Source organism: Oryctolagus cuniculus, chromosome 11 (assembly GCF_964237555.1).
Source record: "Oryctolagus cuniculus chromosome 11, mOryCun1.1, whole genome shotgun sequence".
Taxonomy (NCBI): domain Eukaryota; kingdom Metazoa; phylum Chordata; class Mammalia; order Lagomorpha; family Leporidae; genus Oryctolagus; species Oryctolagus cuniculus.
In genome coordinates, this window is record NC_091442.1 from 36,872,294 (window position 1) to 36,885,809 (window position 13,516).

The 13,516-nt window shown below is 38.9% G+C and overlaps 1 protein-coding gene across 5 annotated transcripts in view; it reads left to right on the plus strand.

Moving 5' to 3' along the window:
• BTBD3 (BTB domain containing 3) overlaps positions 1 to 13,516 on the plus strand; it is a 510,994-nt gene that overhangs the window by 18,086 nt on the left and 479,392 nt on the right. For 2 of the 5 annotated variants that reach the window (XM_008256376.4, XM_008256375.3), the window contains exons 2-4: positions 8,061 to 8,397; positions 8,882 to 8,972; positions 9,539 to 9,657. The exons of 1 other annotated variant lie outside the window; for it this stretch is intronic. In XM_008256376.4, coding sequence (XP_008254598.1) covers positions 8,255 to 8,397; positions 8,882 to 8,972; positions 9,539 to 9,657 — 353 coding nt within the window. In that variant the 5' untranslated portion in view covers positions 8,061 to 8,254. Of the gene's footprint in view, positions 1 to 2,113; positions 8,398 to 8,881; positions 8,973 to 9,538; positions 9,658 to 13,516 lie in introns of those variants that run through there. 2 more of the 5 variants (XM_008256374.4, XM_051845375.2) reach the window with 2 other exon arrangements.

The window sequence follows — 13,516 nt, forward strand, 5'->3', positions numbered from 1 at the left end:
ATTTTGAGATTTCTAAAAAGATTTTCTACCATACCAATCACTGTTACAGTAGCAGTCTCAATTGAGAATTGTGATGTTGTATGTTATCAAATGACTGATGAAAACTCAATTATTTCAATGTAGTTCTGCCAGAATTCTGAGCCATCTTCTTTCCTAGTTAAGAGAATAATTAACCAACCTAAAGAAGAGATTGCTTTCTTTTTGTTAAATTATGTCTTATTTCAACTGACTATATGGTAACATGCCATTATTTTATGTACCACTAAGAAAGGGAAAAATACCTAATAGTGAAATTAATGAGGTGCCATCAAGTACAGGATACAACTCAATTTCATAAATGTTAAAATGAGGGAGGGGAAATAAATCTTACAATCAATAAAATGTGATACGTATATTTACATGTAGAGTTTTAGATGGGTATTGGTCATAATCACAATATGCAAAGAAAAGTATGTCAACTAAATTATTTCTGACAAATATTTAAATTTTTAAATCCTAGAAATTGAGAATGGGAAAAGATGAGATTATGTTGTAGTCAGCGCTTAGACATGAGAAAACAGAATGAAATCATCTGAAGTATGTAAAAGCAGTTACTACATTTTTTAATCAAAATATCTTAAACTTTATAAAATAGTTTATAGTTGTGTTCTTTAAATAGTCATCTTTAGAGTATCACATGATAGATTTTACTCCTTTTCAAGATAACTGTAGCGTATAAAAGAGGATAATTTGGGATGTAGATGAGTTGCTCAGTGTTCCAGAGTGCACACTGAGACACAGTATGTTTAAGAGCTGTAAGCATCAGGCCGGCGCCGCGGCTCACTAGGCTAATCCTCCGCCTAGCGGCGCCGGCACACCGGGTTCTAGTCCCGGTCGGGGCGCCGGATTCTGTCCCGGTTGCCCCTCTTCCAGGCCAGCCCTCTGCTGTGGCCAGGGAGTGCAGTGGAGGATGGCCCAGGTGCTTGGGCCCTGCACCCCATGGGAGACCAGGAAAAGCACCTGGCTCCTGGCTCCTGCCATCGGATCAGCGCGGTGCGCCGGCCGCGGCGGCCATTGGAGGGTGAACCAACGGCAAAAGGAAGACCTTTCTCTCTCTCTCTCTCACTGTCCACTCTGCCTGTCCAAAAAAAAAAAAAAAAAAAAGAGCTGTAAGCATCAAATATCTTGTTAAATCCCATATTCAAATAATTGTAAGGAATGATTTTCCTACCTTCTGAGAACTGTCACATTCAAACTTCGGGTGTTTTGTTGTAAACCTACAATACAATTCATGGTTAATTGGAGTCCACATGTAAAAAGAAGGTGACTTAGTGAAACTGATCATGAACCTAAGCCTTTTTTAGACAGCACTGAGACATGCCTTACCCAAATTGCTTATCTTAGTCACCTTCTTGGTGCTAGAATTTAAATTGAGAGGTCAAATTGAATTGCTAATGTAGACATTGCCTGGTTTCTAGCCAGACTTCTTGTGGCTTCAGACTCAGGAGCAAGGTGCAACAGGGCCTCATGGAAGTTTGAAACCCACAGTAGACACCCAAACTGGAATGTGTGTTCTAAGTGCACATTTGGAAATAATGCTTCAGAATTCAAACATTGAGTGAAGACCTGATCAAAATACACAAAGCAAATCTTGATTATTGACCCTCATCTGCAAAATCCGAGTAAGATTCCCAGCAACTCGAACCTGCTTGGCCCTTGGTGGGATTAGAGCAAGTCATGAAGATGGAATGAAATGTTGGTAGCTGTGCAGCCGGGAAGAGTGGAAGGACAGGTAGCCCTGTTAATCTTGGGATTTTGTGTTTTGAATGACTGCATTACAAATTATGTTTCCTGCTTTGGGTACAGTTGTCTCTGTAGTGCTTAACTCTAGGGTATTCTCAATTTTTATCAAAGTGCTTTCACAAACATATAATCTTGCCATTGCAATAAACCTGAGAGGGGTGAGCTGGATATAATTGCCCCATTTAGCAGAAGAGACAAATGAGGCTCACTCATGCTAAGTAAGTGATCTTAAGGTCTCTTCTTGGTTCCTGCTGTTTTCATTATGCCATGCTGCCAATGCTTGACTCTGTATTTATTTCCAAATTTAGAAAGCATATAGTCTATTTTCCAGCAGCTGCTGCTATCTTTAGGGCCCACCAACATTTTGCAGCTTATTTTTGTACCTCCCAAATTACAAGCATAAATTTTGCTTAGTTATTAAAAGGAAAAATAGGCAAAAACAAAACATTAGTCCATTATGACTTACCAGGTTAAAGTGCTTTCCTCTGTTAGGGTTCTGTCATTTTTGGAAGTGGTTCCACCTTACCTGGCTTAAACCTCATTTAACCTCACTGCTATAGTTTTTTAGGTGTATTGTAGTAAACCATGTACAAGTCCAAACAAGAAGTTAGAGCAAGCTTAACAGGAGTTGCTAGCATTATTAGTTGTTGACCTAGAATTTGGTGTTCACCAGGAATGGCTAGTTTTTTGACTTTCATTTTACCTGAAGAGCCTCTTCTGTTTTTGAGCAGCAATTTTATTTCCCATTAGAGTTCCTCTCTTTTTCTTTCCAGAAAGTTTCCTTTCAGCATTCTGTCCTGTAGTGTGCCCCTGCACACTACAGCCTGTGTATGTTCATATACATTTTTCTGAGACAGTAGATTAGACATACAAAAGTAGAGCTTTTTCTAAGAATGTGGGGTAGTAACTGTGGGTAAAAATGAGAGTGTGACAAACAGACCATGGCAAGCAGATTTGCCTTCTAGACCAGGCTGAGCTCCACAACTTAACTGTGAACTTTTCACAAACACCTTACACTTTATACACCCTCCAGCCTTATCTATAGATGAGATGGGGCTAACTGACTTCTAAGGTCCCTTTCAAGTCCAACCTCACTCAGCTCCTCAAACTGAATATGTATGTAAATAAATAACAGGTTGGATGGCAGACTTTCTAGCAGTGAAAGAGATGATCTAAGCCTAAATTGTGTTAATTTTGTTAGTGAAACTGAATGAAAATAATTAATAGTGATTCTGTTTTCTGGAAGCTGTAAAATCAACTGACGCTCACTTTTAGCTAACATTTTGAGCATGGTTCCCAACCTTGCTCACATTGTATATGCCCGACACTGTTCCAATACAATGCATGATTAGCATGTTGTGTTTTTGGAATACTTTAATCAGAGATTGATGGACTTCTTGACCTTTTACCTCATTGGACAGACTGACCATGTCTCAAACAGCTATAAAATTTAGGAGCTGTAGAAACAAGTATTAGAATGCTAGTTGGAAAGAAATTTTAGGGATAAAATTTAACAACAGATACTGGGCTGGTGTCCTTTTTTGTCCTTCAGCCTACTGGCTGATATTTTCTAGGTTATAGACTCAAGAGATGAAGTTGTAAGTCGTTATCTTTAATCAAGAGAGAATAGAAGTCATAATTTGTATTTAGTAGACTGTAGAAATGAAAGCAGAAAGCAGAGTAATACTATCGTTTTGCATATTCAGGTATTTTCATAACATTTTGTGTGTGTGTGTTTTTTTTTTTTTTAAATTTTTTTTGACAGGCAGAGTGGACAGTGAGAGAGAGAGAGACAGAAAGGTCTTCCTTTTTTGCCGTTGGTTCACCCTCCAATGGCCGCCGTGGCCAGTGCGCTGCAGCCGGCGCACCGTGCTGATCCGATGGCAAGAGCCAGGTACTTATCCTGGTCTCCCATGGGGTGGGTGTAGGGCCCAAGCACCTGGGCCATCCTCCACTGCACTCCCTGGCCACGGCAGAGAGCTGGCCTGGAAGAGGGGCAACCGGGACAGAATCCAGCGCCCCGACTAGGACTAGAACCCGGTATGCTGGCACTGCAAGGCGGAGGATTAGCCCAGTGAGCCGCGGCGCCAGCCTGTTGTGTTTTGAGTTGTGGATTACTCAAAAGGACAAATGAAAGATCGTTTCTCTTTCAAGAAAAATAAGAAAAAAAATGTTTAGGCAATTTTAGGGGTTTTCACAGATCCCACAAAGTCAATGCAGTGTTAACCTTCCTGTCTCTCGGGTCTGTGGTCCAAATTCTTGATAGAAAAGAAACTGAAGTGTTAAAATTTAAATGCCCTTACAAATCATTTGGACCACATTTCTTTCTTTCTTTTTTTTTTTTTTTTAAGATTTATTTATTTGAAAGACAGAGTTACAGAAAGAGAGAGAGGTCTTCCATCTGCTCTTTTCATCACTCCCCAAATGGCCGCTATGGCCAGAGCTGAGCTGAATCGAAGCCAGGAGTTTCTTCTGGGTCTCCCATACGGGTGCGGTGCCCAAGGATTTGGATCATCTTATACTGCTTTCCGCATATGGGATGCTGACAATGCCTGGGCTTTAACCCTCTACGCCACAGCGATACCCCCTGGGCCATGTTTCTTAAACTGTGGTCATTATATTAATTGAATACATTAAAACCAACATTAAAATGACAAGAAAGAAGAATGAAATAGAAAATGTCAGCTCATCACAACATGCTAGGACTGAGTTTCAACTGTCTCTTTTTGATTTATGTGCACTCAAGTGTTTATGTGTGTTAGTACTAAGTCAGAATGCAAAATGCCTTTCTTGGTGTGGAGTTTGAGAAACTTGTCTATTTACAAAACTCTTTATTTTGTAGCTGAAGAAATGGATGCCCTTAAAGGCTAAATGGGTTTGTTCAATCCCCACCTCTCCCTTTTTTAAGTGGCCCAGTCAGAATTAACCAGAGTACTTGATTTTTACCACACCACATGGCTAATTTTTGAAAATAGGATTGGGAAGTAGATTATGTAAACATATTAAGTGGTTTATCTGCATCACTCTTGGCATTTTTTTAATCCTTTTATTTTTCCCCACTAAAATCGTCTCATTTCCCTTTAAGATAATCTGGGTTTTTTAATAGTCTTAGAGATTGGACAAAGATCTCTCCATTGGCTCTCTGCATACCCAGGTCCTGGAATTTTAAAATTTAGGACCTAATCAGAATTTTAGAACAAAATATGAGAGGTTGTTAAGTTTTATGTCAAAACCATATTAAATTATTTTGATTTACTGGTCGATTCACTTGAGAATTGAATGCAAACTGTAGCACCAGATACTGATACTGGATCATTGGAAAGAGCATATAACAGTCCTTAGTTACCTCTATGAAGTTTTCTCAAACTTGAGTGCCGTCCAGGTGATGTGAAGGGACATGTTAAAGTGCAGGTTCTGATCCAGACTCTGGGATTCTAACAGCTCCCAGCAGATGCTGCTGATGTTTGAATTGCACCTTTCAGTAGCAGGAACCTGTCTTACCTGCCTCATTACTGTGTTAAGAAAGGATCTTTCTCAGGTAATTTTCTCATTGCCTTGATTGTAAACAGCCCCATTCCTCAGTCCCAGATACCTTTAGTGATAATACCCCTCCTCAGCACTGTTCTTGGTGATTCAGACGTACTACCAGTTCATTTAATGGGTATTTTCAAGCTTTTGTACCAAACTTAATTTTCCAAATAACCATACTTTTTAATTTCAGAAAGAGCATTTTAAAAAGTGTTAAATTATTTTTCTAAAACTACTACATACGTGTTCCTTTCCCTTTTAATTTGGTGATTCTAAGAACCATGTTTTTGGAGGCTTTCTTGGTGATGGGTGTTGAGCTATATGCAAATTAAATAAAAACCACAAAGCCTTCTGAGTTCTTGTGTCTCAATTTTGTGTTTTTCAATTTTTTCTCAGTCAGCTGCCAATTATTAATACATCTGCAAAGAGGCTGGTTGCCTTTCCATTCTGATTGATTACTTCTGACCTGAAAAGCCTCATAGTAGATTGTCAGAAATATGTATGAGATTAATCCCAGTTAGAAGGACCTGCCCAGTGTGGGGGCTTTTTGAGGAGAGAGATAGTAAAAAAGTGCATGGTATTTGAACAGGAGAAAAATCCTTTGGTTTTAATCGTATTATGAGTAGTTAGCTCAAAGATAAGCTTGTTTGTTTCTTCTTCATGGCTATCTGCATGTACTTTTTAATCTGGATTCAACAGCGCATGCGCACGTGCTGCCTCTCTCTTCCTAACATTGTGCATTAAAGTGTGCTTGAAGGTGATTTGGAGCATATATTTATAGATGTCTGCCCTGTGATTAGAAATATGATCATTGTAATAAATAAGCAGCACTCAGGGTGCGTCTAAAATGGGGTGGGTAACCTTGTGTTAAAGACCATGGTTCTCTTATACATTATGTTTTGCAGTGGCTTTGCCAATGGTTTAAAAAAAAAAAAAAAAAAGATGATGACCATAACAAGGATATTATTCCCTGGTTCAGTATAGTGATGTAAGATTCTAGGGATTTAAATATTGATTTCTGGTGTATTGTCTTCAGTAGATTATTAATGATAATAAAAATCATAGCTCTCGTTTGCTGTACCCTCACTTTGTCAGGCAGTCATTATTCAGACTGCTGTTCTGTAACAAGCAGACTTGTGGTCCTGAGGAGTGCGTTAGATTGGGATAGCACACAAGCTTTTAACAAATGAGAGTAATGCAGACAAGTAAGGCTAAGATTAAGTCCTCTCAATATCCCCTTTCCCCAGAAAATAAGCATGAGTAGAACCTGTTTCAGGCATTTTTGTGGGGTTTTATTTTTACTTACCAAAGCTGAACTTGTTGGAGGATCTACATTTATGAAACCTTGCAGTAACTTATATTCCTCTGATTTCAAAGTAGAGAGAACATGTTTGCATTTTACTAGGCAGCATCAGAGATGTATCATTTTGATTGGCCTTACTGTGTTCTGTGTTAGAAGTTGTGGATTATATTCTTTAAACTTAGGACAAGACTCAGTGTCGCTGTAAGAGCTGAATTGGAGTTTGAGATTTGGAAGAGGGCCCCATCTGACATATTTTTAGTGAATTACAGCCTTTAAACACTGATTACCAAATTTGTCTCATTTGAATCTTGTGTGTGTTTTTTTTTTTTTTTTTTTTTTTACATTTAGAATTTATCTTATGTTTCAGTGCAACTAAGCATTCTATTAGTTTAATTAACAGCATTTTGTTACCTCAGACTCCTGTCAAAGGTCATTTTAGGAACTATACAAACATGGATAGGTAAACTAAACATAGCCTTAACTCACTTCTTTTGCACTAGAGTAGAATTTGCATTCAAAGAGACTGAAAAAGAAATAAAAATAGCATCCCTCCCTCATAAGCTATAATGAATATGTTAAGTATGGTTTTGCTATGATTAATAATCCTTTTCAGCTTACAGACTGGAGGATTGTAGTTGAAATATTTGAAATTAAATGCTGCTTATGAAAAGATTTTACTAGAAATATACAGTAAATATCTGTCCCTACCCTTTGTTAATTGATCCTGTTTGGGTAAAAAATGTACATCTACTGAAGTGAAATCTGTGGGTGTAAATTCTTCCCTTGCTATTTTCAAATGTATTTCATATGTTTATCTTATTTAAATATACAGTAGTCAAAAGAATACAGCGCTGTTCCTTTAATATCAGAACTATGCACGTTACAATAGGTGTCACTGTTTTGCTTGGTCCAATCATGATTGGTGACTTCAGCTATTGGCTCAGAGCACTGGCTGTCTGACTCCATCTGCAGGGCTGTAATACCTACTCTCCTCCGATCCATTCACCACACAACTTCAGCCGGCTCAACAGACTCGCTCGGCTCCAGCACATCTTGCTAGCCTAATTCAGAAAACAAGTGCTACAGCTCTGTGCCTGTCGTCTTTGCTCAGTGTAGCATTTTCAGGTGATCTAGGAAACGGTTATTGTTATGAACAAATAAGAAAAACAGGAATCATGAAGGGGATGTATTTTACAGATCCAGCACTGGATAAAACTTAAAAGCCAGTTTCTGTTCAACATAGTGAAAAGGTCACCTTGCCTGGCTGAGAAAAGAAGCAAAATATCGGCTTGTTGGTTTCTGTTAACATCTTAGCTCGGGCTAGCCTCTTTGCCTTGATGTTCGAACCAGTTTGGGATATCTGGCTATAAAGAGAGACATACTGTACTCATGGTAGATGACAAGGAAAAGAACATGAAATGTCTCACCTTCTTCTTGATGCTTCCAGAGACGGTAAAGAACAGGTCCAAGAAAAGCTCGAAGAAAGCAAATACCAGCAGCGGCAGCAGCAGCAACAGCAGCAGCAGCAGCAACAGCAACAGCAACAGCAACAGCAGCAGTAGCAGCAGCAGCAGCAGCAGCAGCAAGTTGCCCCCAGTTTGTTATGAAATAATTACTTTAAAGACTAAAAAGAAGAAGAAGATGGCTGCTGATATATTCCCCCGTAAAAAACCAGCTAACTCCAGCAGCACCACTGTCCAGCAGTACCACCAGCAGAATCTCAGCAACAACAACCTTATCCCAGCCCCAAATTGGCAAGGTCTTTATCCCACCATTAGAGAAAGGTAAGTGCCGCGCCAGTGTATTTACTTTAAAAGTTTTCCTGTGTTGAAGTTTCTGCTTTTGCACAACCTGTAATGTATTGTAGCGCAAAATTAGGTTTCCTTTTTTCCCAGAAGCTTTATTGGTAATGGAAAACTGCCTTGTATCTTTTCCAAAACAGTACAGCTGTTTTCCTCTTAGATAAAAATGTTTTTGCAAGCTGTAACATTTAAGTGACAGGGATGTGTCTATGGGCCGTAAAATATAGAAAGCTTTTATTTTCCCTTAACCTTGTGAAAAGTTTGTATAACTTTTTTTTTTAACTTTAATTACTGACCATGTGGTTGCACTGATGAAAAACACAGTTGTTTAGTTAGAATATTTGTTTTGCCTTGAAGTTACTAAACTGTTGCTTAGCTTGCAAATCTTCTGTGGGTTTTGTATGTTGGGGAAGGGGATATTAAAAATGCTGGCCTCTGTGAATTAATGAATTGCCTCTGTTTATAGAAATGCGGTGATGTTCAATAATGATTTGATGGCAGATGTACATTTTGTGGTTGGGCCGCCAGGTGGGACTCAGCGGTTGCCAGGACACAAAGTAAGCAACAGCTGCATTATGGGTTTAGTCCTGAGATTCACAAAGAGGGACCCTCTCCGTGAGCCTGGAACTTGGTGTGGGAACTTGCCTTGCCTGGGGCAGGCAGTGCATGTTTCACTCGATTACACAGAAAGTGGACCCTCCCCAAAGGGCTTTAGCCATGCTTATTTTTTTTTTTCTTTGTTTCCTTCTGCACTGCCTTATATCTTACACAAAAACATGCCCTCTCACTCTCCAGTCATGAGAAGTTGTTGTGACAGGTTGGGAAAGTCGTATGTTTACTCTTCTCCTGGAAGTCAGTTAGATAAGCTTATATTTTTTTCATAATGAGGGAACTTGTGCATTAATCTCCTAAAGCCTTGAGATAATTAGCAGCCTAAAGACTGTTTTCTGTGAATGTCTTATGCTTCCCTGGCAAGATAACCCTGTACCTTGGCTTTTTCAGAAGAACAGATGTAGGTACTCTATGTCTACTAACCCTGGTTGCTTAGAGTTGTTTTTCTGGATTGGTTTGCTGAAAATGCTTTCAATTTAGTGCATGAAATAAGATTTCCGTTTTTCCACAGTATGTTTTAGCTGTTGGGAGCTCTGTGTTCCATGCAATGTTTTACGGAGAACTTGCTGAGGACAAAGATGAAATCCGTATACCAGATGTCGAACCTGCTGCTTTTCTCGCTATGCTGAAGTAAGCATTATTTGTATGTTAGGAAAGAGTTTGTTTATACTGTATTTGTACTTTGCTGGCTTCTCAGTTAAATATAAGTTCTGTGTAGCAGAAAAGGAGACTCTGATGAAGAAAGGTGGTGCTGCAGACCTTGTTAATGTTTTTTGGGGAAAAAAAATAAAAAAATCTGTCCAGGTTTCAGTGGAAAGCATGTGGAATGATGTGCAGGCATTTATAATCCTTGACATAGGATTTGGGACAAGTGACAGGTATAGTGATTTGATTTTTAACAACTTAAAAAAAAAACTTTTCAGTCTAAGCATTATTTATTCAAAGATGTTCTTTAGAAAGCATTGTGTAAGAAGTCTTCAAAGAAAAAAAATAGGTTTTTACTTCACAATTCTAGTAATTAGATACTTATTTAAATATCACCAGTTGGGAAATTTAAGTTTTCTAAGACTTACTGTCTTTTAACAGCAAGTCCTCATTTTACAATATAAAAATAATCCTATCTTCATCCTCTTAGGTAAAATCAGATACTTTTTCAAGGATGAGAAACATTTGCATTTGATATTATTTTAAAGACATGAAAAGCTTCCTGTAGTTTCATGTGGTTTTGTACAGAGAACTTTAATTGATAATATACAAATACAAAACTATGACATGTTACATATTTGTTAAAGAGTAGTTTTGTATCTAATAGATCTTCTGCAGGCTCCCAAATATGTTAACTAGGTAATTTAGATCAGCTTCTTTACCATGTGCTAGACAATGTGATAGTCTATCATGATTAAAATCCATTTATTAATCTTTATGTGACTTTTCTTAATCCTTATTCTCACACAAAGTATTTCAGAGTTAAAGGTATCTGCTGCTCTAGTGATTTCATTTCATTGGAATAAATCAAATGTTGAAAAAGTTATCCACTGAGTCAAAAAGTTGGATAATAACCCCTCAAATGGTTAAAATGGTGACGTGCATTCTTTGCTGCCTACTGGAAATCAGTATTGTAGTTCTAGAACTTTAAATTATTTTTTCTTCATATTATAGTTTTGAAATCTAATTGTTTCTGACTAGAACTTTGACCATGAAATATAGGAAAATTAAAGGCAGTGAACCTGTAAAGTAGCAAAACATAGACGAATCTGCCACTTGAACCTTTGGGAATTTTTAGAAGTCTGTGCCATTGTACCTGACCTGTGAGGTCAGTTTTTTGCATCTGGTGTTATCTGTTGGTGAGGAGAACGCAGCTCTAGTTGAGCATTCTGGCTTCACTGCAGTCAAGTGGAGTACTGTATGTTTTGTTCCAGATACATGCATAATTAGGAAATATGGGCAAGAATGGCAGAGAATTACATCTCACCGAAGTCATTTGTTTCATCATTTGACAAGTATCTTTTCTCACAGATGCATTGCCTAGAGCATTTATTCATACAGCTTTTAAAATTTTACATGCAGTTCCCTGTAAAGTGGCAAGAATTAGAAATGCAGTGAGCTGCCATTTGCAGTCATGCTTTAGTGGAGATAGTGGTGGCCATATTTCCTTCCTCCTGGGTCCTTTGTGAATAGCCAGTACTACTTGAAAAAGGGCTGTTAAGAAAAGAGGATGACTGCTCAGTTGATTATTCTAAGGTAAGTGCCACCAAGTGCTGACCGTGTTGCCACATCCCTGAGCTGAAGTATCTTGTTTAGTGTCTTTGCCAATAGCAACTGGCTTAGCCTATTAGAAAAGAGAAAGGCTTCCTGTGGGCAAGAAGTCCCATTTGTGACTGTGGACATTTTTTTGTTTGCAAAGAAAGTTTTGAACTCTCTTATGAAAGTTATTTCTAATTTCTTAAGTGTGTTTTGCCAAGGTGACATTCAAGAACTAAAGGAAACTTAGAAAAGCTAGAAAAATTTAAAGGTGTTACCAGTATTTTTCACCCATATGTAATTCTCACTATCTCTATGTCAGCCATCGCAATGTAAGGGAAGTAGATGAGATCTACCTTTATGTACCATTTTGGGAGACTGCCCTGGTCCCCCAGAACACCAGGAAGTGTCTCATCTCTAAAACAGGAATAGTTCATAGAAGTGCAGAAATAGTATGTGTTTAAGCCTCCCTGTTTTTATTTTTTAAAATTTATTTGAGAGGGAAAGAGGGCCTTTTCATGGTCACTGCTGGTTCATTCCCCAAATGCCCGCAATAGCCTGCAGTGGATTGAACTAAAGCTGGAAGTTAGGAGCACAGTCCAGGTCTCCCATGTGTTGACAGGAGCCCAGTTACTTGAGCCATCACTACTGCCTCTCAGGGTATGTATTGGCAGGAAGCTAAAGTTAGGAGCTGGATGTGTGTGCTGAATAAAAATCAAATATATTTGGAAATAATGTCTTATTTAATTCTGAAGTTAAGAGAAATGTGTGGAACAGCACTGGCAGTGTCACATAGAAGGTTAACCCTCTACCTGCAGTGTTGGCATCCCATATGGGTGCAGATTTGAGTTCTGGCTGCTCCATTTCTTATCTAGTTCCATGTTAATGCACATGGAAAGCAGTGGAAGATGGATCAAGTGCTTGGGCCCCGATTGCTGCGTGGGAGACCTGGAAGAAGCTCCTGGCTCCTGGCTCCTGGCTTTGGATTGGCCCAGCTCTGCCATTGTGGCTGTTTGGGGAGTGAACCAGTGCATGGAAGATCGATCTTAACCCCTCTCCCACCTCTCGTATCTCTGCCTTTCAAATAAATAAATATATCTTAAAAAAAAAAAAAAAAAAAAAAAAAAAAAAAAAGACGTGTGAGAGCAGAGTTTAGAGTTAAAAAAACATAGATACAAAGTTGTTAGATTCTATGTAAAAATCACTGGAAGTAACCATTGAAGTCCATATTTGGTAATCCTTTGCACTTAGAATTATTTGAAAAATACTTTTCTAATCTCAGGTTTTATTTTGTATTCAGGAGAAATCCAGGAACATCAGTATGCAGTCATTGCTGATACTATAATATTTTTTTCACAGATTTCTTTATTTTATTTAAAAGGAAGAGTTACAGAGAAGCAGAGAGAAAGAGAAAGAGGTCTTCCTTCTGGTTCACTTCCCAGATAGCCACAACGGTTGGAGCTAGGCTGATCTGAAGCCAGGAACCTGGAGCTTCCTCCAGGTCTCCCTTGCGGTTGCAGGGGCCCAAGGAGCTGGGCCGTCCTTCACTGCTTTCCTAGACCACAGAGAGGTAGATTGGAAGTGGAGCAGCCAGGACTCGAACTGGTGCTCGTATGGGATGCAGGCACTACAGGCAGTGGCTTTACCTGCTCTGCCACAGTGCTGGCCCCAGACATTATAGTAGTAATGTTCATTTTTACCTGAATGTTCAGAAAAATGTTTATAGTAAAAGATATATAAGCTGCTCCCACAACCTAAGGACAGCTTTTTTTTTAAAAGATTTATTTAAAAATGAGAGTTACAGAGAAATAGAGAGTGAGAGTGAAGAGAAAAAGACATCTTCCATCTGCTGCTTCACTCTGCAGATGGCCACAATGTCTAGGGCTGGGCTAAGCTGAAGCCAGGATCCAAGAGCTTCTTCCAGGTCTCCCACTTGGGTGGCTGGGACCCAAATAATTGGGTCATCTGTCAATGCTTTTCTTGTGCTATTAGGAGGGAGCTGGATCGGAAGTGGAGCATCTGAGAGACTCGAACTGATGTCCATGTAGGATGCTGGCATCTCAGGTGGTGGTTTAACCCACTGCGCCAGGACACTAGCCCTAGGACTACTTTTCTTTGATTACGTATAATGTAATAAGTGTAACAGACTTTTGGTATTTCTTTCCCTAATGATGATCTCTAATATGTAATACTTTTTCAAATAGTTCCAATGTTTTCCATCTTTGTTCGGAAGTCACTGAATGTAGCT